General features: G+C 33.2%; 1 protein-coding gene across 1 annotated transcript; it reads left to right on the top strand.

Annotated features, from left to right (window-relative positions):
• The first annotated feature begins 1806 nt into the window (after window positions 1–1806).
• Window positions 1807–8521, top strand: LOC134686462 (uncharacterized). Its single transcript, XM_063546129.1, has 4 exons — window positions 1807–1819; window positions 4299–4448; window positions 6183–6287; window positions 7293–8521. The coding sequence occupies exons 1-4, from the start codon at window positions 1807–1809 to the stop codon at window positions 8519–8521; spliced, it is 1497 nt and encodes a 498-aa protein (XP_063402199.1).
• Window positions 8522–25354: the final 16833 nt, after the last annotated feature.

Here is a 25354-nt window from a genome sequence, read left to right as displayed (position 1 = left end):
GAAATAGTCTGACTGGATATGACAGAACATCAAAAGAAATGACGAAAAATTACACATCTTATCAAAATAGCACTACTAGAAACTAAAAGCTACTTGCAATTTTCACTGGTTTTGAGATCAGTAACAGTCTGACAAGGAAAGAATTTAATGAACATGATTATGATGCCTCTTGATAAATATAAAAACATATTGACTGTAAAATAATTACCAGTTACCAATCATATCTGTTGTTTACAAAATTTGTTATTTGGAAATATCTGTTGAATGTTTTGAAATTAAAATGTGTTAACTGCAATGATTTAAAGAATTGAAGTCTTTAAATGATACAAAAGCAAGGATACATTGAATGATTGCAATTGAGACAACTACTAGCCCTGCATAGTAGGGCATTGATGTAAACAAGTACAGGTCACCTGAAGTCTTCAACAATGAGCAAAAGCCTGAATTTAAAGATCGTTATACATGGGCTTATTAAGTCCCAAGATAATGCTATCTACATCATTTGCTTTCAAATTTATGTTAGTATGTTTCTGATGAAGGTTAATTAAAATAAGCCCAGCACACTTAATTTGTGAACTGTTTTTATTAAATTTCAAAAGAGAAAGCTAATAGACAAATTTAAGCAAATAACAAAAAAAGGAAATCCATTTAATATGGCAGACAGCAACCAAACACAACCAATGGACATAATGAACATGTTTTTAAATGCTCAAACGGCCATTATAACATTAGATACAAAAACATCTTATATAATGCTGGATTACACAAAAGTGTTTAAATCATCTGCTCTTCTCTGGTGTTTAAAAATTGTACAGATTTGGTGTCACAATATCTCAGTAGCATGGATTAGAATCCCGGCATGGGAAGAACAAAAAAATTTTGAAAGCAAATTTACAGATCTTACATTGTTGGGTTGATGATTTGACGACTAAATGCATGCACATGTACAATATATACAAAAAGTTGGCTGCTATTGAGACAAAGGCAAAAATCATAGTGCAACAAAACATGTTTATTACAGATATAATAACAACAAACTAAAATAACACTTACCACTACTAAATGAATAGGAACTTTCAGGAACTAATTGCAGCTACTGTCCAGGTTATGTTAAACAAATCACCTCCAACTGATCTGTTCAGTGAAGAGTTTTTACCATTGAAATGGAAATGTGAACACATTCCAATCTTTTGGCAGACGTGAATATTCTCATGTGGCATTTATACCTATATCCAAGGGTACCTATATCTGGTGGTGATAACTAACCATTTTTTTCTTCTTTTTGTTTAATTTTGAAAAAAAATGGAATTTAAACTTTTTTCAGCATTTTGGAAAAATATAATTTTGTAAATTTTTCATGTTTTTTTCATTTATTTTTATAAGAATTAAATTTTAAAAGAAATTTTTTTTAAATATTTTTTTTTTTTTTTTTAATTTTGAAAAATTTGATTTTTTTTAAATATTTTGCATTTATAAATTTTTCAAACTTTAAAAAAGTTAATTTTAGTTGCCTTCGTCCATGCAAGCATGGGCTAAGTTAGCCTTGGTTGCCTTCGTCCATGCATGCATGGACTAAGTCTGTTGTGTTAGTCCATGCAAGCATGGACTAAGTTAGGGTTAGTTGCCTTAGTGCATGCATGCATGGAGTAAGCTTAGTTTCTAAATTTTCATGTTTACAAATCATGAAAAGGTTAAGCCTTACTATCAAGTTTTGCAATTTATTTCCTAAGGTAAGTTATAATGCACAATATGTATGTAAAACATAATTAATAGGTTGAATATGAAAAAAATAATTGAACTAACACCATGAAATTAAGAGGTAAGAAGAAATGGAGGTTTTCTAAACTTGATGTTGATTTCCAGTTTTATTTAATACCTTGTTTACAGTCCAAAAGGTCCAAAAAGTATAGTCAAATCCGTGAAAGGAATCAGAGCTTTGCATGAGGGAGATATATTTCTCAATTTATAATAATTTCAAATATTTTGTAACAGCAAATTTTAATAACACAAAACAAATCCGTATTTTCATGCCAGTACCGATGTACTGGCTACTGGGCTGGTGATACCATCGGAGACTAATATTCCACCAGCAGAGGCATCGACCCAGTGGTAGTAATAAAATCAACGGTACCAATTTCCTTGCGACAGATGACTTTTTTTTTTATTTCCGCTTTTGGTTAAAAGAGTCATTACGTTTTTTTGCTTGTGCGTCCAGTGTCAGGTTTAGGTTTTAAGTTCTGGTAGCGTAAAATCAAGACCTAGTAATATCAAATATAAATTAACGATAATTCTTTACTATGAAATTTTATATCATATGGCAAATATGAGGTTTTTTCTCCGATTTCACAATTATCTAAAAATGGATATGTTCTTGTTTTATATTAATACACTCTCATGTTTACATTTTTGGTTAATATCGGCACAGAAACAACAGCAATTTGTACCAATTCTGATATTTTATCTGAATCAGTACTATTTTCAGCTCTGTGAGACGCTTACTGATTGGGGAAAAATTACATGTGTTATTCATTTATTTCTAATAGTTTTACAATGCAATAAAGGTAAACAACAAAATTTTAAAAAAGTTCTAAAGGAGTATAGACTAGTGGAGTTCAATATTCTTGTTAACGAACTATTTTCAATAAGGTTTCTCTATACATTTTGAAACTATATTTGAATGTGATAAACCGTGTATCGAGTTTAGTTCTGTTTATTTAACAGAATGTTTTTCTTTACCTTTTCGTGGCATTCCAACCATTTGAAAATAAACCATTCTCACACTTAGACATCATTACCCTGAAACCTCTTAAACGAGTTTCGACGTTAGACAAAACTTTATACTTTTTCTTCATTAATCATTTCACAATTCTGTGCAATTTATTAAGGTTTTGTTGATGGCAATATTATTTTATAGTTTCTTCGATATACATGTACATTCTTTTGATTTTTCATCAATTTGATGTAAAATGGGGGTTACTCTTTATACTAAAGACATTTGAAGATGGACGGACAGAAAGCCGAATTTTGAAACCAGCATTATGAAATACCACTTTACAGATTTATTTTCCTGTTTTTAGTTTAAAAAGGCTTAATTTTTAAAGAGTGACTGCCGTTTCCATCTCGTATGTATGAAAGTACATCGAAAGGAATTGCAAGAAAGAACATCGAAAGGAATTGGAAGAAAACATTTTTGAAAGGGATTGCTAGAAATTACTATCGAAAGGGATTGCAAGAAAGTACTATCGAAAGGGATTGGAAGAAAGTACTATCGAAAGGGATTGCAAGAAAGTATGCAGTTTGTAGATCAACTACGGATGTCCACAGTTCCTTTATTTTTTTGTGCGGTTTTGATAAGCAAGTTTTTTCTTTTTTGAAATGGATAGAAACACCACATCCTTTTTTATCTAGTTAAATCATCAGAAGAATTAGGGGTATTCAATACGGTTTTGAAAGACATTTAAGACCAACAAAAAATCCAATTCTACAAAGTGATTAAAGTTATCGATTTTGGCTTCATAAAACAGATAAATCAAGATAGTTATTCCGTTGATTTTTAATACAATGATTGTCTTTGATGAAAGAATGATTAACCACAACCAAAATTTTAACAAAAAAACTGAAAATTGAGTTAACCGGTGATAATGCAGGAATGATAAATGCATAAAAGAGGGACAAAAGATACCTGAAGGATAGTTAAACTAATAAATCAAAAAACAACTGACAACGCCATGACTAAACATTAAGAAGACACAGACAAACAATAGTACACATGACACAACATAGAAAACTAAAGAATTAGTAACACGAATCCCACCTAGGACAAGGGGTGATCTCAGGTGCTCCAGAAGGGTAAGCAGATCCTGCTCCACAGTGGCACCCGTCGTGTTGCTCATGTGATAACAAATTCGGTAAATAGTCTAATTTGGTCAGTCACATTCATGAAAGGGAAAGGGATTGTAGTTACGACGTAAGAAACATATCCGATATCATCTATGACACTGTTATTCCATAACGATCAACCAACTCGTGATGACGTCCGTAAAATTTACGAAGGGATGATTTCAACTTCACCATTTAAAAAATCTTGGTTTAAAAGCTTCCTTGTGATCAGCAACCCCCTGTTCCTTTTTTTAAAATGTTTGTACCAAGTCAGGAATATGACAGTTGTTGTCCATTCGTTTTATCCGTTTTATAATTTGATTTTGCCATTTGATTAGGGACTTTCCGCTTTGAATTTTCCACGGAGTTCATTTTGTGATTTTACTTTTTACCTTGTTTGATTATTTTTTTTATTACAGGTCAACTGCAGCAGAAATTCGATTTGATTAATATCAAATTGGAAAATATTGATAGAAAGTTGGCAAACATTAATACGAAATTGACAACTATTGAAAGGATAAATAAAATGATACTTCAGGACGCTGATATCCAAATGCATACTCTTCTGGGTAAATATGAATCATCATAATAAACAAACAGATATACTTCAACTTTCTGAATCTATTGTTTTCTCTAATTAGTCTCTCAAGTCTATGTTGCTGAACAGAGTTTATTATATCTCGGGCAAAGCTAATTATCAAAGCTAATTTGCATCAAATAACATCTAATAATTAAATATTATTATGCAGTGTATCTAAGGAAGGAAGATAGCAGTTGTTATCAATTCATCCTTTACTTTGTATCTTTTGTGTGTTTCTTATGGTTGTTTCCTTGGAGTTGGTGTCTGACCCTCGGTTTTATTTTGTGACCCAGTTGTGTTTTTTCTCTCTATCGATGTATTAATTTTGAACAGCTGTATACTACATTTTGCTTATTTTTCATAGTTTTCAAGTTTTAATATCGTTCGTATTTTTTTAACATTTAAAATACCGTTTTTCTATAACTGACTGGAAAAAAATGTATATGAATGTACTCCATTATCTATGAAGCAATTAGATTGTAGCGTTATCATTTGCTGGTGTATTAATCTGTATTTAGATATAGGAAGATGTGGTATGAGTGTCAATGATACAATTCTCCATCCAAGTCACAATTTTTAAAAGTAAACTATTACAGGTCAGGGCCAGTCTTCAACACCATGAACACGGAGTCTTGGCTCACACCGAACAGCAAGCTGTTGAAGGCCGTTAAAAAATACTAGTGTAAGACCATTCAAACGGGAAAACCAACGGTCTAATATGTATAAAAAAAAAGAAACACTTATGAACAACATAAACTAAAAACAACTACTGAACATCAGATTCCTAACTTAGGACAATTGCAAACAAAATTGCATCGGGATTAAACGTTTTAATGGTGCCAAACTGTCTTTGAAGCAATAGTGCAACATCACAACATAGAAAGCCACACTATAGAATATCAATTGGAATGGCTTATCTATTTAGAACAAAGTATTGAATAACACTGGAAATCAACATCAAGTTTAGACATCATACCGCTAAATTTTATGATGTATGTTAAATTATATTTTAACATGATGTTACTATCATTTTTTCTTTGAACATGTATATAAACATGAAAACATGAGAACTAAGCTTACTCCATGTAAACATCGACGTATGCAACTAACGTTGACTTAGTCCATGCTTGTATGGACTAACACAATAGACTCAGTCCATGCATGCACTTAACTAACTTTACATAGATATTTGAAGTTATTCAATAATTCAAGCAGACTTAGTCTATGCAAATTCCTCTCATCGACGTCCAAATGTGACGTCACATTAAAGATTCAAATTAGACGGCACATTTTACACCCCTCTTATAGACGTCTGTTTGTTTTGAAAATTCGAAAAAATGAACGAATCTCGAAATTAATATTCCACAAAAATGTAAGTTTTCCTTAACCCGCGGTATATATTTATGTGATGTAATTGAAGTATGTGTACCAAAAACGGCTGTTATATCAACTTGTAGTCAACTTATATATCTTTCAAAATATTAACCCCCTCCAGTACATCAACTTAAGTCGGTGCTACCAATTTACATGACATTTTGTTATAAATAGGTTTTTTTAACACTTCTAGAGAAAAATGTTACTTAGTTTTTTTTCTTTATTAAGCATGCATGTCGACTTCAAATCACATTAACAGTAGTATTTATAACGCTGAAACAATTTTTTTTATTGACGCCTTTCAATTCAGTGCTTTTGAAAAGTCAAACATATAATTAATCTATTGCAGACAATAATACAATATGCCACAGTGGAGAAACCGGGAGGAGGTTGAATGAAAGTAACAAATGCTTATGTGCCGCTGGATTTCTTGGTAAACAATGTAAATATTCAGGTAAGATATAAAATAAAAAATAATTCTTCATAAATGTTGTGCCTCTTAAACGCTTTTCTAGATTTGCCTTCAGTAAGAACGACCAAACCTTAAATTGTAAAGCCAATAATGTATAATTACTTCTTGAAAACCCATCGGTGACCATATGCTGTTTTTTGCTCTTTGGTCGGGATGTTGTTTCTTTGAAACATTCTGAATTTTATATAATACACTTCTGCATCAACATGATGACCGAATGACTTTTATCAATTTAGATAAAGTGTTCTTTTGAACACCGGCATACTACTTTCATTATCCAAGTGATGTTCATCAGGCTCGCGATAAGTTAACCCGTTTTATACTTGTTTGTTGCTAACGATCTCATGTTCCCCAGTTATAACATAATCAGCTGGCCTATATATTTTAGTGGGGATAGGGATAAGAAAATTCGAGAAATTTTGGGTTTGAATCATTGAAAGTGAAGATCTTGAATCGCTTCTTTAAGTTTGAAAATCGTCGAGGCTGGATCATATAATGACAGTTACAGTTTGATGCTGGATGTTATCAGGAATTAATTTGTTGTGGCATAGATATCTTATAATAGTCCACCAGTCGTTATGTAGTAAGTAACACTTTCACCGAGATGACTTCACCCTTATCATTTGAAACAATTGGTTCAATAGCTTCCTTGTAAACAGAAACTCTCTGTTAAAGAAATAAAATATCGTAGTTTGAAGCTTGTTTTTCAAAATCGATTGCCAAAGTTATGTTGTATCAGTTAAATAAGAAATATAACCTCGATCTACAATATATCCCTAAAAATCAACCTAAACGACTATAAAAATTTATATATTGCACAAACCCGTGGTTAATAACTGATATTTAATAATGCTTAGAAATTTACAACAAGACGCTCTGTCTGTATTTTGTGTGCTTTTTAACGAGTAAAAACTGTAAACATAAAGTTTGCAGTTTGCTTTTTTATGGATAGTGAATTATTTCATTTTATTTGATGTATTTAAACAGATGGAAAGGACACAAGTTTCATGGTACTTTTTCACGAAGGATATCAAGATGTGCCTCTTATACCGATGATATTGGTGGCATCAGCAAATACGGCACGTCTTTCAGTACTCTATTTCAGCAACAATACAAATCATTCCACAATTATTGACAAAACTAACACAGCATATAATCTGAGTAACAGTGTTTTGCCGTCTGATGGAATACATTTGGCTGGGGTAGAACTTCACTCAGATGTCGGAATAAATGTTTACGGATTTTTATATGGGGGTCGGGTATCTGAGGGATATTTGTTAATGCCTGTTAAATTCGCGTCTACAAAATACATTATATCAACGTTTCCTGCATTCGCTATTCGTTATGGCTTCAGGAATTTGCTGGTCCTTTCACAAATTTATCAAAATACCGTTGTTAGTATAAATTTAAAATTGGAAAACGGTTCTGTAGCGTATAAAAGCAAGCAATATAGTAACAACGACACAATACGAATTGTGATTAACAAATACAACACGTTTCAGCTTTCACATACGTCTGATTTATCAGGAACATTGGTCACAGCATCAAAACCGATAATTGTTGTCAGTGGTAATCGGTGTAATTTTGCAGTAGCAGACAATATTCGCGTAGGTTATTGTCAACCATTCATTGAATCAGTACTACCCACAAATCAACTGGATTATATATTCATAACTCCACATTTATCGAAAAGGTTGAACAATACTGTACGCATTCAAGCGGTAAATAGCACGAAATTGACCATACAAATTGAAAATCGGAAAATTTCAAAAACACTAAACGCAAGAGATTACTGGGATTTTTATTACAACACAACCGCTTTTATTTTTGCATCTGAGGACATAATTGTCATGTCATACCCTCATGGTTTGAACGAACATGAAGGGGATCCCTTTATGATGACGATTCCAGGTATAAATCAATATCTTTATGAATATGATTTCGTAGTACCAACAGGGTTTGACAGCTTCATAAGCATAACTGTACAGAGCGATGCTGTAGACGGATTTATGCTGGATGGAAATTCTTCTAACATTAAAAGCTTATTTTGCCTTTCGGAAGGAATGAATCATTTTAGCACTTTCAGTCTGCCTATGTCGGCAGGGTATCATCATATAGAACATAAAAACAAGGTTCGATTTGGTTTGTGGGTTTACGGAAACGTATATCCTGATGATGGATACGGATACCCTGCTGGAATGGCTTCTAAAACTTAAAAGTTAATTGTCACAGTATCATATATCGCAAAAACAATAATTGTTTTTTCAAACCACCCAAAAATAAAAGATCTATATGAAATACCATCATCATAAATAATAAAGCGGCACTCCCATCTTATAACAGCTTAATCTTAATAAAAGATAAAATTATTCGTTCAGTTTATATTCAATTATTCTTTGAGTTTATATGTCATTTGATTGAGTAAAGCCATTTTAATTGATATTGTATAGTGTGTCTTTCTATGTTGTAATGTTACACTATTGTTTCAGATAGTTTGGTGCCTATTGAAACGTTTAATTCCGCTGCATTTGTTTCCACATATCCTTAGTCCGAAATCTGATGTCCAATAGTTGTCGTTTGTTGGTTAAGAAGTGTTTCTCGTTTCACGTTTTTTTAAATAGATTAGATCGTTGTTTTTTCCCGTTTGAACGGTTTTACACAAGTCATGTTTGTGGCCCTTTATAGCTTGCTGTTCGGTGTGAGCCAATGTTCCTTGTTGAATATCGTACTTTGACCTATAGTGGTTTGCTTTTTCAAATTGAGACTTGGATGGCGAGTTGTCTCATTGGCACTTATCCACATGTTCTTGTAATCAGACCTCCAATAAATAGTCGACTAATGAATTCGACTCTGTTGACTTTTTTGTAGATCTGATATTTCTGATAATTTTCTTAAACAGTAGTCGTCTGGAATTTAGGAGGCAAACACTAAACATATGTTGAAAGTGTGATAAGCTAAGTGGTTGTCGTGCGTCGCTGTATATTATATTTGCCTTCTATTATCAATTTGTAAATAGATGTGTTCGTTATTTTTTTTATTTTTTTTTTATTTTCGAAAAGTTTCACGTTTGTCATTTCAGGGCTTTTTACAGCTTTCTTTGTGGAAAGGATTTTGCTCATTGTTAAAGTCTGTTCGGTGATCTTTAGTTGTTAACTTGTATGTCGTCTGGTCTCTAGGGGAGAGTTGCCTCATCTCATTACCTTTACATTCCAGTTTACCCTGTTAACTCGCGACATTTCAATTTCAGCAGATAAAACACTTTTTTTTATAAAATTGTACATGTATACCCTTTTTTCTGATGGCATGTATTAATCAACAATCAACAGCACAATGCGAAAATAATGAATAAAATTGAGAATCGAAATTAGAATATGTAAAAAAAACAATTATCCGCTCAAAGAGCAGAAACACACAAACGTCAGCATTACTGGAAAATATACCATTGAGGATCTGTGAATTAACCTGCGTGACAATTCAACCTATTTCATATATAAACAAAATTAAATAAAACAATCACTTTCTATAAATAAATGATGTTGGTTAGGGAATTTAGAAATTACATAATTTCGAACAAGATGTCTTGCATCTGTATTAAGTTCTGTTTTTTATTGCTCTCTCCTTTTCATTTACCTTTATTCACTCAGTCTTGTCATTCATATCTCACAATTTTGTTTCGATGAGAATAATACACATTTCTACATGTTTTAAAAGTGGAGACAATTGTATTCAAAATGTGTCAATGACATGAATACGATACCTTCTATAACCCGAAAACTCGCAAAAATTAAGACGAATGAATTACTTCTAGTTGACAAAATAATTTAAAATAACATATACACGCACATTAACTAATATCAGAATTAAGTTAATTGCATCGAAACCGGCAATCATTTCACGAATAGAAACTGCGAATAGCTTATAAAATCTTAAATGACAAAAAGTCAAGAAACTTACAAATTGTATGAACAAATGTGTTCCCTATTTCAAACGATTCATAAACAGAAACACATCTTTCTGCCGATTGCATTGAGTGTGTCGTTAAAGGTAATGTCTTTGGTTAGTGTGCTTGCTAGCTGAATCGTGAAGTCATTATTAGGTTATGTAAACTACCCTACTTTAAGAGTAGACTAGTCCGACAGATAACAAATCTATCTGTCTGCAAGACTAGGCTAATTCGAAAGAAGGGTAATATACCTTACCTAATAATGACTTAACGATTCAGCTAGCAAGCACGCTAACCAAAGATATTACCTTAAACTACACACTCAATGCAATTGGCTGTAAGATGTGTTGTAAAAGATCTCCAAACAAAAGAGCTCAAGTGCATTTTGATTGTAACTGACAAATCAAAGAATCTAACCAGAATTTGATGCAAATAAGTTGATTATTGAAATTCAGATATGCCTTATTTTCCATTTTTGATAAATTTTTATGCATACAGGGTAATCATAAAAAAAGATGTGCATTGAAATGTTTTTCAAAAGTCATACAAGCGGATATCGTTTATATCAAATATTACATTTTAAATGTACAACTAAGAATAATTTAGTATGCATCATGTCCTTCTTCAAACGTGTGTTGAAGTTTCAGTTCAATTTCTTCCAATTCTTCAATCTCCTTTTTATAATGTCGCAATACATTTTTAAAACATTTTAATTTCTGTAATGTTTCTGTAATGAAACATGGTTCTTCCTGTCCTGATCTCTCCACACGGCATTTTATGTAGCTAGCACAAGCTCTGCAATTTGAAATTTTTAAATGTTTTTTTACGTCTTTGACTTCAACTTCAAAAGTTGGAAGCAAATCTTGAAAACATTTATCGGCCGCAATAAAATCACCAATGGCAAAATAAAGTTCTCCGATAGAGTAAACAATACCATGTTTACTTTGATTAGGAATTCTCATGTTTTCAATACTTTTTTTATAGCGATATAACATATAGTTATCATCTTGTCATATACATTTTTCGCGTGACAATCATTAGAGCCCAAAACCTTCAAAACACCAAATTCCAAGTAGTCGGTCTTTTCATTAAATCTCTCTTTGCAAGTGCATATGAACCCTTTTAGGGTAAATTTCTTCAACTATTTTCCACTTTAATACATAAAAAGATAAAAACAGCCTGCATTTCGCTTCTCTCTGTCAACCATGAATACAGACGATTGAATTTCACATGTTCCCTTATTTGTTTGTGTGTGCAATGCTCGATGGATTCTTCAATATGCACTTGGGTTTCGTTCAAGTGAGTCATTTTTGAAATTTTGCTTGAAATTACCAAATAAGGAAACAATGCCGTACCTAACGACCAACCAATGTCGTCTGGTTGATAAAATAATCTTTTCCCAAAGGTGTGAAGAATAGAGATAAGTAAACCGACAAAAATTCACTTCTTGCATCTCTTCCTGAACTACGTATCCTTTTCTTAATAGTTCGTCGTATTCGTCTTGCACAAGGTATTAAGGACTACATTCCTACAGAGAGGCTATAATGTAAACATGTTCACTCTCTATCTTTGTTACTTATTCAATACACTTATCGACCTTACAAATATTTGCCGATTCGCAATTCAAAGTATCCAAAAACAAAAAGTATTCACAGATGTTGACACATCTAAAATTGCACATAGAACTCATTACGGTTTCGCACTGAGTTAGTGAGTCCGAATTCAATATGTAGGTACATGCGATCGACTCCAATCTTAATTAAATAGGATTGTGAATATTTCTCACCGAAGGTGTGTACTTTGTAGTTTTCTCTAAGCATTTCGGCTTCCTATGCCAATATAAAGTGAACGTAACGATATAGCACATTAGTTTTAAACACCAATCAATCAATCAATCAGTCAGTCAGGTTTTTTTAAGTTTTCGAAAAAAGGAATTATTAACAGTTTTTAAAACATCCAAATTTTCATACAAAATTTATTATAGTATATTGCTGACCAAATATGAAGTCATTCTGTTCAGCAGCATAAGAGATGGAAGTCATGAAAATTTTGATGCATTTAATATACTTAAATATCAGCAAATAGGAAACAGATATATGACGCATACGAAAAGTGTTCAGACATTACAGTTCATCACTTAGATATTACCAGACAGCTCACCAAATAGGAACACATCCTTGAAAAAATGGTAATGAAAAGATTCGTTGAAAAATGATAGATGGACAAACAAACTCGTTTGATATGTTTTGTCATTTGATTTTGCCATGTGATTAGGGACTTTCCGATTGCATTTTCCTCGGAGTTTAGTATTTTTGTGATTTTACTTTTTATACAATAAATATAAAAATAATGGGATGTGAGATGTGGTATACGTATGGTTGGTTGCCAATGAAAAAATTCTCAAACAGAGGCAAATTAATAAAGCAACTAGTGTAGTCTAAAATGCATAACTTTTTAGCACACTTTGCCCAAAGGGTCAAGTGAGCTTTTCTCATCTCTTGGTGTCCGTCGTCCGTCGTCGTTAACTTTTACAAAAATCTTCTCCTCTGAAACTACGTGGCAAAATTTAACCAAACTTGGCCACAATCATCATTTGGGTATCTAGTTTGAATATGTGTCCGGTGACCCGGTCAACCTACCAAGATGGCCGCCATGGCTAAAAATACAACAATGGGGAAAAATGTAGATTATGGCTTAAAACTCTGAAACCAAAGCATTTAGGGCAAATCTGACAAGAGCTTAAATTGTTTATCAAGTCAATATCTATCTGCCCTGAAAATTTCAGATGAATTGGACAACTGGTTGTTGGGTTGCTGCCCCCCAATTGGTAATTTTTAAAGAAAGTTTGCCGTTTTTGGTTATTATCTTGAATACTATTATAGATAGAGTTAAAACATTTTGGTGACGTCAACCTATGTATTGCCGTAGATTCTTTTTCTAGAATCAACGCTTCCTAAATCCGTCGCTGAAATTGACTCACCAAATTAAATTCAATTGTTTTCTTTGTGTGTCTAATTTCATTAAGTTTGAATTGGCCAATTTACTGATTTCTGTTCACTAATGGATTCATTTTAAAAACTTACTTAATTTTTTGTAATGTCTATATGCCTTCACTGGGAATCGAACCCGTCCATGAATTCTGTTACGTGTTACTAATATCAACATATCGACGAAACCTCTCGGCTACCAATAGGTAACGAATTAAATGTCTGATTTATAAATATATAAATGAATATATAATATACATCGGTACAATGAATACACAGGGGTTTTTCGTTTATATATACAATAAAAGGCAATCGTATAGTACAATGTATGAGTTGGTAGCCGCGAGGTGTCATAGTTAAGCTCAACCAGTTAGAATTTGTCGGTTTAAGTTCGAATCCTTGTTGTCCATATTCTCTAGTTTTTCTATTTTTGTTTCTTGTTTTGTAAGTTATTGTGGATATTTTGTTTAATAAAAGCGAGTTTGATCGTTTATTATCGGATCATTGTTGCTATTCCACATGTTTAAAACAATAATGTTAACATTCTAGGTGTCCATTGTTGTTTTATAAATTAATATAGTATGATGTCATCTGTTTATCCGCAACTTGTTATGCTAGAAAATCGTGATGTGCCTAAAATAAGGCTTCTTGTTAGAAATTTCGGACAAATGCTTTATATATATTTACTATAATATATGTTCTTTGTCAAGTTGTTGTCCCCGGCTTTGACACATTCCCCATTTTCATTCTCAATCTTTTAGAAATCATTTGTCAAAAAAGATAGTATTTAGATGCATGATAAATAAAGATATTTAAGGGCAGACGTGTTGTTTTATATTCGTATTGTTTTGACTATTTAATTGGGATATATAATTTATTGTAATGCATCGTTTGTCACGATAACATGGTTTTTACCTGCTAATTAAGAATAGGCTTTAATTTTGAAAAGACATTAACACAATAGTTTAAGTTATAGATACAATGGATAAGCGTTGATTCATAAAAAAAAAAAAAACTATTCGCCCTCCGAGCTCATGGTTTCTTTTTCAAGAATCAACACTTATCCATTTTATCTATATCACATAAACTGCAAAAAAGCAATAATGATCATCAAAATAAGATCTACAAATACGTCAACATGACCAAAATGGTCAGTTGACCCCTTTAGGAGTTATTGCCCTTTATAATCACTTTTTAACAATTTTCATTAATTTGGTAAATTTTTGTAAATTTTTTTCAAAATAATTTCCTTTGTTACTAATGGGCAAATAAAATTGAGAATGGAAATGGGGAATGTGCCAAAGAGACAACAACCCGACCATAGAAAAAAACAACAGCAGAAGGTCACCAACAGGTCTTCAATGTAGCGAGAAATTCCAGCACCCGGAGGCGTCCTTCAACTGGCCCCTAAACAAATATATACTAGTTCAGTGATAATGAATGCCATACTAATTTCCAAATTGTACACAAGAAACTAAAATTAAAATAATACAAGACTAACAAAGGCCAGAGGCTCCTGACTTGGGACAGGCGCAAAAATGCGGCGGGGCTAAACATGTTTGTGAGATCTCAACCCTCCCCCTATACCTCTAGCCAATGTAGAAAAGTAAACGCATAACAATACGCACATTAAAATTCAGTTCAAGAGAAGTCCGAGTCTGATGCCAGAAGATGTAACCAAAGAAAATAAACAAATTGACAATAATACATATATAAACACAGACTACTAGCAGTTAACTGACATGCCAGCTCCATTATAGATAGAGATAATTGTAAGTAGCAAGAACGTTCAGTTAAGTAAGAACTTCAAACACATCACCATCACCAAAACACAATTTTGTCATGAATCCATCTGTGTCCTTTGTTTCATATGCACATAGACCAAGGTGAGCGACACAGGCTCTTAAGAGCCTCTAGTTTTATTAGTTGTTAGTGACTTTGAACTACACTGTAAATCTAAGTGTTAACAAATAGAACACTGCTTGAACGCTTTTTTGTAACACTTTTTGACATAGGTGTTCAAAGTGATGGTGTTCAAATGTGGAACATGTTCTTTTTCCAAGCGTACATAATTTTCCATAAGTATTAAACTCAATTAAACTGTTATAAACACTATATTCAATCAGGCAAAATATGACAATAGAACATATTTTAACAAGTAATTCTTTATGTAATTAAATGAGCATGTATGTAAGAAAAGTACACAAGAATACCGTATGATATCACAAGTAACAGTCAATGAAATCACACACATAATGTTTTTAAGCTGATTTAAAAATATCACATAATATGACTAATAAAATTGCTACATCATTTGTATCCCTACCATAAAAACATGTCAATGTGATAAGTAGATAGTTTATGCTACAGATATTTGTCACAATGAAAGTTTCAAATTTGCAAATTCCAACAGTTCTTGTACGATCACATAGAATGTAAGCTCCACTTTTCAGTGCATCTTCAACTGGGTGGCATTTTATTTGTTGTTATCAACTTCCAAAAGTCAAAATCCTCCACAACAAGGAAAGTCTTTGAGCCTTTATATCCTTCAAAATAAAATTTAGAATTAATAGAAGAGAGTTTTTCATAAAGCATCAAATTGAGCAATGGTTGTTATGCATTAATTTCGATATATTCTAGAGTACAAATTGATATTCTATGGTAATGAAATACAAGTTTGACACGATTTATTGCCTTATGGTGAACAGATAGAAATGATACAGCCACATAAGCTATTAATATACATATATTGTCATACCTTTTTTGATATCTTTCTTTTTTCCAACACTTTATGGCATTCAGAAATGATCTTCGTGGGATTATTGGCTACCAGTTCCTAGTTCAAACATTTCCATTATCAATTTTATTTCAATCTAATGATTCCTGCAAATAAAAAAAACGAATGCATTTTCTAAGTCAAAAATGGTGTTCCAAATGTTTACACTAGTGTTCATCAATTAAATGTGTGGTGTTCAGTTTTTAATGCTTCGTGTTTCATTTTTGAACACTTGAAGTTAGTTATTTAACACTTAGTGTTCATCGATTGAACGTGTGGTGTTCAGTTTTTAATGCCCTTGTGTTTAATTTTTGAACACTTGATGTTACAGTTCTTAACACTTAGTGTTCAGTTTTTAATGCCTTTGTGTTTAATTTTTGAACACTTGATGTTAGAGTTCTTAAAACTTAGTGTTCAGCTAATATATATGGATGTAAAAATCATCATTTATTAATTTCTATATTATATAGAAGACAGACTGGTTATTCATCATGCAGTTTAGGAAATTGTCAGAACAAAGCTGACAGTTATTTACGTTTAATTTAAAGCCCGTTCTTTCATTCGTCTTTTTTGTTGAATATTGAAAATTTTGATTTAACAGTTATGAATATTTGACATATATATTGATATCTCTGACATGAAAAAATAACAAGGAAGCCATCGAACTACCTATGGAGATTATCCTAAGTTGTTACTTACTTCTTTCGTGTTCATGTGTGATAGAAGTCCCGTCTCCAGTTTAACACAAGGTGTTCAAAATTTCGAGCGATTTGAACATTGATTGAACATGTAATGACGGATCATGAAATAAGATAAAATCGACATATATTTATTGCGATATTATCATAAAAGGCCTCATTGGTATGCATATTTATATCACTTAGTTATAAGTAAAACTTGTAATTACAAAATAAGTTCACAAACTATACATATGCCAGCTAAGAAGTTTAATATTTCACATTTACTAAAATATACGCTTAAAATTCACAAGATCATCATCTTGCGTATACATTCATATTTTTTAATGAATTTCTTTTGAATTTTTCATTTAGAAGGATAGAAAATCGGACAAACCACTATTTTCTTTTTAGATCAGAATTTGAACACCGGTGTTCACTGTGTCTGAACACACATGTTAGTATTTGGAACACAAACGTTAAAACGTTGAACACGTCTCTAAGCATGAACATATGGCGTTAAAATATTGAACATTCGGTGTAAAAATTTTGAACGCGTCCGGACGCGTCAGGCGTCAGGCAGATTTACAGTGTAGCTGTCAGTAATTGCGAGTACTCTCAATTCAGTTCTTAGTGCATTTTTGTTGTTTGGATATACAAGTACCCGGCCACCTCCACTCTGTGTTTTGTTAGATGTATTTTGTTTTGTATACATCTGATGAGTTTTTAGACTTATTTTTATAGTTCGTTCTTATGTTGTTCTGATTCACCACTGTCCCATGTTAAGGTAGGATTGGGATCCCGCTTACATTTTTAACCTCGCCACACTATGTATGTATGTGCCTGTCCCAAGTCAGGAGCCTGTAATTCAGTGGTTGTCGTTTGTAAATGTGTTATACATTTGATTTCCGTTCATATCTTGACATAAATCAGGCCATTAGTTCTCTCTTTTGAATTGTTTTGTATTTTTCAATTCGGGACCTTTTGTAGCTAACTATGCGGTATGGGCTCTGCTCATTTTTGAAGGCAGTAAGGTGACCTACCGTTGTTAATTTCTGTGTCATTTGGTCTTGTGGAGAGTTGTTTCACTGTCAATCATACCACATCTTCTTTGTTATTTATAAAAGGAAAAATATGTATCTAAGACTACATTTCTACCAGAGGGTATAATGTGTGGGTTTTTTTTTTTTTTTATTTTATTACTTATTCAATCCACTTATTATCCTGAACATGTATGAAATATTTGCCACTAACAGGATCACAAATCTCAAATAACAAATCATTTTCCCTGAAGGTGACCTATCAAATTAAACTTATAACATAGTTTGTACTTAAATGAGCAATACGACGGGTGAAACTGTAATGTGGAGCAGGATCACCGAAGATCATCCACTGTTTATGTGGGGTTTGTGTTTCTTAGTCTAAGTTTTTCTATGTTGTCAATAAGACAACTCTCTAACCAAGGCATACTGTGTAGTATATAAATAACAAATAATGGGTAAAGTACGGCCTTCAACACGGAGCCTTGGCCACCATTCTTAAATCTTTTTTTCTCTATCTGTTTTTTTTCTTAGGGGGTGAGGGTGCTTATTCTGCGAAACAAATATACCAATTTATCAATCAAACATATTTTTTTATATTTCTTTACTGGAGAACGAATCAAGAGACCTTAGACGAGGAAATTGACAAAGTCAAACTTGCTTTTATATAAGATATTAATTTGTCAATTTCCTCGTGTTGGGTATATGTACTGGTTGCTTTATTCAAAACTATTGACTTTTTGTCGTGTAGGTTCTTCAGTTAATATAAATCAGACTAGGTTTTTTGTGGGGTTTTGTTGGGGTTTTTTTTTGTTGTTTTTTTTTTTGGGGGGGGGGGGGGGGGGGTTTGCGGAGTCTGATTTTTGGGTATTTTTTTTCCATTTTATTTTATCGTGTAAAACCGCAGTCCCACAAAGGCCACGATCGCACTACGATCTGTGAAAAAATTAAAATTATGACGATCGTAGTGCGATCGTGTAGATCGCAGTAAGGTCGCATCAAGGTAGTGGTGAGGTCTTCAAGACCGTAATGAGCGTGGCCAACTTTGAACATGATTAAAACAATCGTGGTGTGGTCGTTGCGAAATCAGGTCGTAGTAGAAGCGTAGTTAGAGTGCAGTTAAGCTGGGTCACACATTCACGATTTGTATTGCCATTCCCGATTAAAATTTGTCAAAAGTCTGATCAAGATCCTATGAATCGTGGTTGGAAATTCAAACTTTAATTCAAATTTGTAAAACAAATAATTTAATCACGACAACAATCAGATATTGTTCAGCGTCGATATTTTACCGTTTCCAAGCGAATTTATCCCGATAATCCCGTTCTCAATCTGCTTCTTAAGCTGGGGTCACACATTCACGATTTTTACTGCCGTCCTTGACAGGACCATTCCCGATTAACATTTGTCAAAAGTCTGATCAAGATCCTGTGAATCGTAGATGGAAATCCGATTTGTATCTTTCGCCAGGTAAAATTCGACCGAGTCTGTCACGACTGCGTCCCGATTCTACCGAATGTAATCCGACAGAGATCAGATAGTGACAAGACAGTGAACCGACGCTGACGGAAGTTATCCGTTCGAAAACTGTCGGCATACTCGGAAAGATCAGGTACTGTCGGAACGTAATCCTATCACGGTCCGCTCTATCGCATTGCAAACGACTTTGTCTGATCTCAGTCGTATTGTATTCTGTTATTGTCGGGACTTCTCCAGATTATTCCCGTTCCACAGGACACCGTCCCGAATACACAGAACATTGTTAGGAATTCGATCAGATACAGCAGAATCTGTCATGTCATAGGCACGATTGTAATCCGATTAGACAAAATCGGCTGAGTTTCCCCGAATGTTACGGGACGCACCTAACTGTCGGGGTGCTTTGCCGAACTATTCGGACCCTTCCCGACCAGTAGGAATCTGTTACGAACTAAAACGACTGCGTTCAGACAATAATAGGACATTCCAGATAATTGAGGATACTAATCCGACTTTTTTCACTTTTCGTGTCGTATCGCTGTCTGATCTCAAACGTGAGCAATAATCGGCAATGTGTGAAACCCGCATTATCCAATTTGTACATTTTGCCTGGTAAAATTCGACCGATTCTGTCACGACTGCGTCCCGATTCTACCGAATGTAATCCGACAGATATCAGACAATGACCAGACAGTTAACCGACGCTGACGGAAGTTATCCGTTCGAAAACTGTCGGCAATTTCGGGATTATCAGGTACTGTCGGTATGTAATCCTATCACGGTCCGCTCTATCGCATTGCAAACAGCTTTGTCTGGTCTCATTCGTATTGTATTCTGTAATTGTCGGGACTTTGACGTGGGTATCATTGACGAATTTCGTATAAATAACGGGACGGTTTCGGCAAAAACGGTTCGCAATCGACAAGATCTCGATGCAATTTGGACTCAATCGGCAGAAAAACAGCAATGAAAAATTTCTCTCATTCCCGTTCCACATGACACCGTCCAGAATTCATAGAACATTGTTAGGATTTTGATCCGATATAGCAGAATCTGTCACGACATAGGCACAATTGTAATCCGACTAGACAAAATCGGCTGATTCAAACGGGAGTTATAATCGGCATGTGTGAATGTGTGAACCCCGCATTAGGTCGTGGTAATATATGGCAAAGGTCGCAATACCATCGTAGCGAGAGCGTAGCAAAAGCGTGATACGATCTCTCAGCGACGTTATCACGACCTCACTACGACACTCACGTTCTCTACGCTTCCACTTTGCTTCCACTACGACTGAACCACGTTAACACCACGCTGTTCAAGACCATAGTACGATTCAACCACGCCCATGCCGTCCTTATCACGATCTTACTACGTTTACAATACGACCATCATGCTCATTGTCATGTTCACATAAAATATATAAAAGCTCTCAAGGTTTAGTTTGTTTGTTTGTTATTCGGACCTCTTGTCTTTTTTTCTCTAACGGCGCCACAACCATGCTTGACATATCTATGTCATTCCTGATATTGTTCACTCAAACATCGTCATTTGAGCTTGATGGACCAGCAAAAGATTGTGATTCAGGTTTGATGGTTCGGTCCGACATCTCTACTGGATCAGGATTCGTTCCTATCAGAGCTCCCTCCGCCTCAACATCTACCCCTACCACCACGCCCAAACGTTCTGGTAAATTTTGATGGCATTACTGTTTTTTCCGAGAAATCACGTATTAATCAGAAAATAGAAGGAATGGAACAGTATTGATACAGAGCACGGACGTTATTGATAAGAACGTAGTGAGATCGCGGTATGAACGTAGTATAATCGTGGTAAGAATTCGCAGTAGAAGCGTGGTTAGATCGTGTTGCAATCGGATAACTCGTGGTATGGTCGTAGTGAAAACGTGATGAGAGTAGTGACGGTACGCACAGTATTGGTGAACCCTACTAGTTCCGCGTTTTTTCTTCCTAATTTGAGCATGTCTTTTTAGAATAAATGAAAACTGGTATGATATGTAATGTCTAAAGACTATAGTTTTATAGTAATATCTTTGAAATAATAAAATTATAACATTGAATTAAATCAAATAACCCTAAAGGGAAAAAAAACGTCAAAAAATATGAGCGTAACTTGTAACATGGAAATTGAGTTTTTTTAGTAATTTGAATCAGAATATTTATTTTTGCACGCAAATTAGTAAAAATGCTATGCGAAATTTTAGCACAATTCGCTACGACGTCGCATCCGACGTTTTGGGCATTTTTTTCAAATATGCGAGTAAGAAGATGCATTGAAATGTTCAAATGACACATGTAAAAAGACATATGAAATAGGGGATACAAATTACAATGGATTCTACGGTAAGAAATTTTATAGAATGCCATTTTATGTAAACGAAAAAAAAACATATATTCTTAATGTGCTTTTAATACCATTTACAAATGGTACAAAAATATGGTTTGGAAGTGGAATTTTCTAATCGAATTTTAACTTTTTGCTTGTCTTGTCCATTTTTTTACCGTGTGCTAAATGCACAAATTATGTACGTTTTCGTAAAGATGTTGTACATTCGAACTTAAATTTAAATAAATTGTGTATCTTATTCTTTAATTTATGTATTGTTTTCGTAATGTGTTTTTAGAAGTCTTTCTTATATAAAAAGAATTCTGAATAAATGATGAAAGACAAAAGAATAATAAGAAAATCGAAATGTCTAGTCTGCTTGGTTACCGTTCAATCTTGTAACGTTTTTCCGTGATTTTCAACGTAACGTTTATTTTGTCATCTTATTTTTTTTTTTGCATAAACTACGTTCTTGTAGGCCAAAACAAATTTAACCACCACTGAAAGAATAAGATTAAAAAAAGAAAGAAAGGAAGAAAGAAAGAAAGGAAAAAAGAAAAAGAGAACAAAAAGCGGGATGCTAAGATTTAGATGCAAACGTTAACACAGGCTTCAATAACGTTCTCTCAACGTTCCGTCGATGAACATTTCTGACGTTACAAACGTAGCATCAATACTGTGCGTAACGTCAGTAAGATCATGATAATCGTAGAAAGAGCGTGTTGAGAACGTGGTATAATCGTAGCGTGCTCATTATAGCCGTAGTGTCATCTTGAAAACAACGAAAATTAACATTTTCATGCCGCATACATGTATACCGCGACCTCATGATCACCACGATCTGAATTTATTTTAGAACGCGGTGAGCGTGGTGCGAACGTGGTCTAGTGGGACTGGGTCTTAAGAGTGATAACCTGAATCGAATAGTTTTTTTTCTTCTTCTAAGTGTTAAAATCCGATGATTTCGTTGTGCATTTTAAAAAAATACAAAATATTCATTTTTTTACATAATTGCATGCATATGGTTTTTTTTCAAACCCAAATATGTATAATATCTTGCGCACATGAAAAGCTCTATGGCTAAAAACAAAATACCGAGAAGAAAAAAAAATATTTTATTCATTTGGTGCATACAAAGTGATTAAATGGATTTTTTTTCTCGGGAACGTCCAGACTCAAAAATGTCAAATGCAAGGAGATGTATAAGTATGGGACCATATAATTAAAAGAACTATTGACCAAATTTTACCTGAATGGCACAATTCATCGAAGGTACTGAAACTAATAAGCTAATATAAATTATTAAAGTCGTTTTGTTATTGTTGTTTCAATACAGTTTAACTACACTATAGACATTTTTCTTTTCACAACCATTAGGATGTTAACACCAACGGTCTTCAACGAGGAATAAAACCCATACCGTATAGTCAGCAATAAGGGCATCATTCATAACATTGAAGTTCAAGTATTAGTTTTGTGTTATAATCATGAGATTAATTTTGTCCAGACGAAGGTGATTACAGAATACATGTATGTGTAATAATTTATAGAAGAGAAATTGAGGCGTGGAGGTATAAGTAACGCTATGCATACCTATTTTTTAAGTTAAGACAAACAAAAATAACCGGAAATTATGGTTACTATGCCTTTTGATCGTCGATTCCTTTTTTTCGTGACCTTTTTTCAATAATGTTCATCTTGTTTGTTGCAGCAGTTAACCACAAAATAAATGTTTTCCTTGCATTTTTTGTTTTATAAATCAAAAGACGATTTTTGAGGCTGAGTATTGAAAACTTAAAGTAACACCACTCCCCTAAAAGGAGAAAATGTACTTTGATATCTGATTTAACAAATTAACATGATGTGAACTGGCTTTATAGAGAAAATAATAAAATATTGAAACAAATTGATAGTGATTTATCTAGTGTGGCTATTTTATTGCTAGGAAGAGTTGATTGTTGCTAAACAATGTGTATGATGTTGGCCAAGCAAGAGAGAAAAACAAGTGAATAATGATTTGACATTCGAGATCATCAGAGGGATTGTTATTCATAACCTGACCATCAATGCATTAGTTGCAGATTAAAAAACAAACGTAATGTCCGCTGAGACGTCGGATGCTGTAAAGTGAGCTGCCGGTGTTTTTTACTAAATCATCTATATATGGTTTCCTTTTATGTAACATTGTACGTTAAAAAGGGGCACTAGCTGTCAAATTCATTGTAACCGATTTGACTCAAATTCTCATATTTGGTTTATAACAATGTAAAACATTTATCCAAACTATCAAAAGTCTAAAATAAACAGTTTACAGAGCATGGGGTAGATAATATATAGGTTCGTTTCGTGTGTATTTTAGTCCAGACGCCATCTAATTAACTATCGATTTGACCTCAGATGACCATATAAGCGATGTAAACAAAAATAAAGATACGAATAGATTAAAACAACACGTGCAATTGCATTTTTATAGGTCTGTTTGATTTTATTTTATAGATTAAAAATAGATGTTTCTAATTGTTTTTAACCATATAAGAATGATTTTATGTGCATCGAATTAGTAATCAAATGATTTACCGTAGTTTCACTTTCATTGTTGACATTCTTTTTATTTAAATAACCAGGGCCCAGTTTCACGAAGCTGTCTTAGGACTAAGACATGTCTTAGGATGGTCTTACGACATATCTTAGTCCTAAGTGGGTTTCACAAAGTGGTCCTAAATTAGGACATCTCTTAAAGTTGGTCATAAAGTTAGGACAACGCGAGAGGTGTCTTATGATGGTCTTAGGGTAGTTATACGTTTATTTATACAAATTACAATTATATATTTTTTATATTAATTCTGAAAAAAATATCTTATTAACATCTAATTATCTATTCTCCTGTTCCTGCTTTTAACGCAATTTTTCTAGATTGACGGATTATCATGATTTGTCAATAATGTAAATTCGATGTATAATTGATATCAAGATTGCACGATTTTATCCCTTAACCTTTTATAACCAATAAAGTCGAAATTGAATTCAACTCACTTGTACCAAAATAATTATCATTTTATATTCTTGTTTTCTTAATTTTTCATTAAAAATTTCATATTTATATTGATGTATTGTTTGAAGATAATTTATAAATAAATGACTTTTACTTTTTTTATATTTATTTTGCAAATTATGTCATTTATATTGATCAATACGTTTAGAATAATTTATGGTAAGACATACTACATTTACATGATTTTTTTCCGTAAATCATATTTATATTTGAAAATTTAAAGAACTTGAGACAGGTTTAGGATGTCTTAGCTAAGATCATCCTAAGACAGCTTCGAGACGAGGTCTGAGATATGTCCTAGGATAGTCGTAAGAGGACCATAAGACATGTCCTAAGATATGTCTTATGACATGTCTTAGGATAGCTTCGTGAAACCGGCCCCAGTACACGTACAATGCATGCGTTGTCAATCTCTAGCTAGGGGTTAACTTGAAGTTCACATGAATACCGGTTAGAATGATGATGACGTTTTCACTTGCAAGCGAATCAGTCAAAAATTATGTTTAATCGCTTATTTCAACAAAATTAAAGGAAATTGATTGCTAAAAGCAAATTATTATTTCATTATTCCAATTTGAGTAATGATTGATCTAAAAAAAATCATACTTTATTTTTTTTTATATATATCGTAGCTAGTGCCCCTTTAAGTACAATGTCATTCGTCTAGGTGAAAAGCCATAAGCCCATCTGCTTTCACCTACTAACAGTAACGACACAGTAACCAAACGAATAAAAAGACCAATTGCAAA

The sequence above is a fragment of the Mytilus trossulus genome, chromosome 10 (assembly GCF_036588685.1).
Source record: "Mytilus trossulus isolate FHL-02 chromosome 10, PNRI_Mtr1.1.1.hap1, whole genome shotgun sequence".
Taxonomy (NCBI): Eukaryota; Metazoa; Mollusca; class Bivalvia; order Mytilida; family Mytilidae; genus Mytilus; species Mytilus trossulus.
This window is presented reverse-complemented; position numbering and strand designations above follow the sequence as displayed.